At 36.8% G+C, this 6,580-nt stretch overlaps 1 protein-coding gene across 1 annotated transcript in view; it reads right to left on the bottom strand.

Annotated features, from left to right (window-relative positions):
* Positions 1 to 6,580, bottom strand: part of LOC103610057 (dynein heavy chain 8, axonemal) — a gene marked incomplete at both ends in the record, with an annotated part of 55,510 nt that overhangs the window by 16,899 nt on the left and 32,031 nt on the right. Inside the window, 3 exons of the mRNA XM_008594294.1 lie at positions 2,744 to 2,874; positions 4,444 to 4,566; positions 5,977 to 6,169. Of these exons, the coding sequence (XP_008592516.1) occupies positions 2,744 to 2,874; positions 4,444 to 4,566; positions 5,977 to 6,169 (447 nt within the window). The remainder of the gene's footprint in view (positions 1 to 2,743; positions 2,875 to 4,443; positions 4,567 to 5,976; positions 6,170 to 6,580) is intronic.

Genomic DNA, 6,580 nt, shown 5'->3' with positions numbered 1-6,580 from the left:
TATTGACAGTGGGGTGTTCAGGTCCCCTGCTATTATGGTATTAGTGTCTATTACCTTCTTTGGGTCTGATAGAGTTTGTTTTTAAGTAGCTTATTTTAAACTAGGTTTTAAACTAGGAGCACCAGCTACCCTTTCTGGGTGGCACATCAGTAAAAAGTCTTATAAATCTCCACAAAAGGAACTCCGTTAAAAAGAGAACATTCATCCCTTTCAAAATAATTCCCAAGAGGGAAATTCAGTAAAAAGAGAAAGGTGTTTTGCTGAGACAAAGCTGCCGCTGGGAGAGCAACACAGCCCAAGTCCTCCTGCCAGGTGGTGTGGCCTGGTGCTGTTAGAGTAATCCTCTCATGGGCTGGCCAGTCTCTGACTCTATTGGCCAGTGAAGTCACAGAACCATTTTGGCTGATTTTTTAAAATTAGACTGACTGCGGGCCGGCCCGGTGGTGCACTCGGTAGAGTGCGACGCTTAGGAGAGCAGCGGTGCTCCCGCTGAGGGTTCGGATCCCATATAGAGACCAGTCCGCTCACTGGTTGAGCACGGTGCGGGCGCAACACCGAGGGTTGCGATCCCATTGCCGGTCGCGGTACGGGCGCGACACTGAGGGTTGCGATCCCGTTACCAGTCACGAAAAAAGACAAAAAGGAAAAAAAAAAAATTGGACTGACTGCTACGTATTCTTTTTGCAACATACAGACACAGTCACGACACACCCTCTTCTAAGTCCTGCCCTCTCTTACTTCTTTCTTTTGTAGATAAGCTTATTGAAAAATTTTCTAAATTTGCTCTCTCTGCTCTTCACTTCCTGATGCTATGTGGCTTCGGTGCCCATCCACCCCACTGAAAGTTTTGTCACATTAATTCTTAGTTAGCATTTTTCATGTCTTAACTTAATCAGCATTTTCAGGCTAATTCTCTGCCCGCTTGGTTTCTGGAAACCACCCTCTCTCTGCTTCACCCCTCCTGCTCGCTCTCTACTTTGCCCTGTCTCTGTATTGGGAGACTCCAGAATTCTTTCTTCACTATACTCCCCATGATCTTAAAGGTATTCTCTCTACAGAGACTTCTATACCAGTGTCTCCCCATGATCTTAAAGGTATTCTCTCTACAGAGACTTCTATACCAGTGTCTCCAGAACTCTTTCTAGAACTCTACACCATGAGTCTAATTACGTAACTACCTGCAAACATCTCATACTGAACACATACTGAACCAAATTCTCTTTTTACCCCTTTAAAGCTGGTTTTTATTCATTTGTTCAACACATATTTTTATAGAATTAGTTAAAAGTAACCATTTAATAGTACTGGTGGGCAAGACAAATGTTAAAATGGCTCATCCTCAGAGAGCTTACAGCCTAGTGAAGGAGAAAGAAACACGAACAAGCACTTTTGAATGCTGTGTGATAAACACCACCAGAGACATCAGAGTACCATACTCGCCTCTCTCTTCTTTCCTCTTCTTCCCCCATATGCAATCACTTTCAGGGAAAAGACCCTTTTTCTAACTGGAGCCAGATCAACGGGACATCTATGTTGAAAATAATAATCTCAACTCCTATCTCAGACTTTACAAGAAAATAAATTCTAGGTGGACTACAGTTCTAAATGTAAAAGTAGTAAATTTTATTTGTAAATGTGAAGGAGAAAGTGTTTGTGACCTTGGTCACACAAAGATTTTTAAACAGAATATAAAGAGCACTAAACATAAAGGAAAAATAATAAATTGAGTTTCATTAAAATTAAGATCCACTAAGAGAGTGAAAAGGCAAATCATTAAGGGGAAGAAGAAATTTGCAATACACATCCTGACAAAGAAATTACATCCAAAATACACAAACAGTTCTTAACGATCAATAAAAGAATCACAACCCAATTTTTTAAAACATGGGCAAAGGGCTTAAACCGATATTTCACAAGATGCTATCCAAATAAATGGCCAATTAGAGATAAAAAGGCACTCAACATCACTAGCTTTCTGGGAAATACAAACTGAAACCACAATGAGATACCTCTACACACTTACCAGAAGTACTAAAACGCAAAAGATGTGCAATGCCAAGTGTGGGCAAGGATGCGGAACAATTAAACTCATGAATTGTTGGCGGAGATGTAAATTGGCCCAACCAGTTTAGAAAACTACTTTGCAGATCTACTAAAGCTGAATACAGGCATATTCTATATCCAGCAATTTTACCTCTACGAATACACCCAGACACGTATAAGAACATTTACAGCAATTCTCTTTACCAAAAAACAAATCTTTGTCAACAGTACAGTGGATGAATAAATTTTGGTAACGTGATGAAGTGGAAGACTATACAGCAATAAGAATGAACAAACTATTGCTACATGTAGCATCACGGATGAATTTCATAAACACAGTGCAAGAATAGAAATGGGTTGCAAAAGAGCAAGTGCTGTATGATTCCACTGAAATAAAGTTCAAAACCAGGCAAAAAATAATCAATGGGCTTAGGAATCAGAATATGATTACCCTTGAGAGGGTAACAACAGAGACATGACATGGGTGCACTTCTGTGGTGCAAATAGTGTTTTATTTCTTTGTCTGTGGGCTGGTTACATAGACATACTCACTTGTGACCCCATGATTTGTGTACCTTTTCTTATATATGTAATACTTTAAAGTTTACTTAAAAAAATACACCAAGTCATTGTAACAAAAATAAATAAACAGAGAAATTAACTATAGAGAAACATATTGTTGTGTTTTATTTTATCTTACCTGGTTAATGTTATCTGGAATATCTGATATCCAGCTATAAAAGAGGCCAACCTTGAAAGACTTTGTTTTCCTGAACCACCAACACCCACCAGCAACGCATTTCCACATGATGTTCGAATTATTCGTGAAATCTGTTTTGAAATAAAATAGTATTTGCAATAGGATGCAAATGTTTACATTTTCTTGCACTAAATGGGTTCAAGGTTCGACTGTATGTTTCTAGACAACATTAGACTTTTTCGTTTTAATGGCATATCTTAGAATCTTAAAAATTAAAATTAAAGTTTCATACTGATTTATTCGGCTCAAATTATTTTCTTGCCCATCTATATTTACATCACAAAAAACAACAAATTGGCTTTACTCTCTTCTGTTTCAAAACTATGGGGGTGGGTTATTTATTATTTTTAGACTCAACAGATAGAGGAGCTGCTCCTCCTAATCTACAGAAGATGTAAGAAAAGTTTAGAATTGTTTGCTTACATCAGTTTAACGCACTGAATCATGCAGACACCCATCTCTACAACAACTACTACCTCTATCATATCTCCATCAAAGAAAAATTTTTTAAAGTACCAAAATTTTATTTACAATGAGGATAAGGTGATGTTTGTAGAAAAAGACTTAGAGAGACAGCCTTAAATCTTGTGTTGCTTTTCTACGGTTGATTTCCTCAGTGAAGATAAGACTCAAATTGTGATTCACACTTTATGCAGAACAATTGAAGACACTGCTAAAAAGCTGTCTTTTATATTAATGTCACTGATTAGGAAGAAAGTCTAGATGGATCACTAGACCTATTATCACCACTAAAAATAATTTTTCAAAAAAATGCAAGTTTTACAAATGGCAGATCAATAACAACACTTTGGTATGTATTAATTCATCGTTATATTTTTTAAAATGTTAATCACTTATGCAGTTTTGCACCTGGAACAGGGTCTCAGGCTCCCAAGACCCACCCAAGATTAGTGGGTGGCTAATTATCTGTTGAATGGATAGGTGTGAAAACAGCCCCAGGGCATCTGGAACTTCACCAGCTTTGTGGAAGACAACTATACAACAAATAGAGCTAACTGCCTCCTCTTTATCAAACCTCCCTACTCCATGTCATTACTTCCTGGAAAAACTTCTTTTGGATCAACCAGTTACATAAGTAAATAATTTTTTTCTGCCGCCTTTCAGACTTGAATCAAACTATGCTTCTTTTTGGTGCGACCTCTAACTGGCTTCTGTTTTCTCGCCAGTCCTGTATACCGGCCTAACTCCCTTTCCCCATCAGTTTGTTCATAATCTGTAAGCCAATTATGAAACTGACACTTTTTAAAGCAACATTTTTTCCTCCATGGGGAACAGAATTCCCATAACATCAAAATCTAATTTGCAGAGGGTACATTTTTTCACAGGGTTCTCCAGCTTACTTCCTAGGAAGGTGAAACTCTGACTTACTATGCCAAAAGCTCTGAAAACACTCAAAAAAACATCAATTTTCCCTTGAACAACATTTGCTGTCATGTAGGTGGATTAAAATGAGAGGTTTCTTATTAAACCTTTGTTTTCTAAGATAGTGAATGGACCCAATGTATGTACCCTCTTATACCTGCTGCCTAGCAGTATATATTTATTCTCTCAAAAACTTATCTATGAAATTTACTAAGCTTTTACATGATCTATTTATATCAGTAAATAGTCCACAGAACCTTAATAAGATGAGTCATTGCATCTTTAAAAAACACCAGATCAAGAGATGTTCCTCTAATGATTTCATTAAACTGTTTCTGGTAAAACTGGAGTTTTTCAGACAGAAAGTCAAAGGATGGTATCTATGGGTGAGGAAAGAGAAAAAAGTAATATTTAAGATACAAACATTTATGTATTATTTATTTACTTAAGATGCAAGCATTTATCGTAAAGAAACCAAAAGCAATTCTTAAAAAAAATCTTTTTAAAATGTTATGGATTTCCAGAGATTTGTCTCCTATTGGTCTACATTTAGTTATTTCCATTTTCAGAGGCCTGAAACCTAACTGCATTAGTTGGTTTCCAATACAAAATCATTTCTGGCCCTTCCATTCAAGAGGCCCGGGACCAACTACTACCAACGGTAATTAACAGTGAAACATAAATATTTTTCTTAGTTTCTATTTGTTTTTTAATACTGTTTATAGCTTTAAAAATATACAGAAGTTTTACACTGTTTATGTAGCCAAATCCACAAGTCTGTTGTTCTGAAGAACTAAACCACTTTCTTTGTTTTGCAAATTGTTCCTCCCCATTTAATTCTTTGATCTACATGCACTTTGAAAAACCCCTTCGTAATATTGCTCCAAATTTCATTAAACCTATACAATAATTTAGGAAGAATGATGTGTTGCCATTTAATCGAATAAAGTTTTATCATGTAATTTCTAGATATTTTATAATATTATTGCTGTTGAATAAAATAATTTTATGTTATATTTTCCACCTTTTGGTTGTTGACAATGGTTGGCAAACTTTTTCTGTAAAGGGCAAGATAGTAAACATTTTAGGGTGTGTAGCTCCTACAGTCTCTCTGTTGAAACCACTCAACTCTGCCACTGTAGCACAAAAGCAGCCATGGACAACACATAACAAAATGGGTGTGGCTGTGTTCCAGTAAAACCTTACTTAAGAAGACTGAAATCTGAATTCCATATAGCTTTTACTTGTCACACAATATTGTTTTTCTTTTGATTTTCTTCTAACCATTTAGAAATGTAAAAATTCTTCCTACCTCACAAGACTAACAAAAACAAGCAGTGGGTTGGATCTGGTCCACAGACTATAATTTGCCAACCCTTGGTAGAGGGGATAGTTTCATATTTATATAACACTTGGCCATCTAACTGGACTCTTATCAGTTAAAATAGATTTTAGATTCTCTTAGATTATAAAATTACATAATCATATCACCTACAAATAGTATTTTGGCTTTTTTTTTAAATATTATCTATTTTTGTCACTTTGTTGCACTGCCAGAACTTTCAAAGCAATATTAAAATGGCAACAGTAGGTATACTTGTCTTATACCTGACTTTTTGCTGCTAAATTTCATTGTAGGAAATATTTTACTTGACATGTGATAACTATGAATCACAACACATAAATAACTTAGAACTTACAGTAACTCCATGGTGAGACTCTGGGACAGACAGAAATATCTAGTTAGGGGAGTGATCTGAAAACCTCTTTTAAGAGATGAAAATAAATACCAATTCATAGATTTTGGGTACTTCAAACGTAGTGTCTTCGGGTTCTTCACCAGTTGGTTCAGGCGTCTCACAGAGAAAATCCACAAAGTATGGTTCAGGAAGAATACATGATACCACGTTGGAGCCAATATTTTCTTCGACTGCACGAATGAGATGTGCATTAAACCACAGCTCATCTTCATGAGTTATAAATCTGAAAGGAAAATGTAGTAGTAAGAACGCAAAGTATGAAAGCATCTTTTCTAACTGAACATGGTTTCAACCACCCTTCCCTTCCTCTCAGCTCCTCCCATGCCCCCACCCCAGCACCTTCCTCCCCTCAGGACAGGGAAACAATATGTTCCTCCTTTTGACAAGAAGGGATAACCCCATCCGAGACAGTTATACCGTTAACAGTATTACTCATAGAAAATACAGACGAATCACTTAGGTGAGGTCAAAGGTCCCTAAAATTTGCAATAGGAGTGCATAAGTGACAGTCAGTAGTGGGCAACAGCACTCTTTCTGGGTTTGTGGACACACAGTACACAAAGATCCTGTTCAGGCTTACAGTATCACAGAGAAAAGAGAGCAAGAAGGTGGAGCAACATATGACAAGCACCAC

This window comes from Galeopterus variegatus, unplaced genomic scaffold (assembly GCF_000696425.1).
Source record: "Galeopterus variegatus unplaced genomic scaffold, G_variegatus-3.0.2 Scaffold10525, whole genome shotgun sequence".
NCBI lineage: Eukaryota > Metazoa > Chordata > Mammalia > Dermoptera > Cynocephalidae > Galeopterus > Galeopterus variegatus.
The sequence above is the reverse complement of the archived record's forward strand: the minus strand, read 5'-3'. Positions and strand labels throughout refer to the sequence as shown.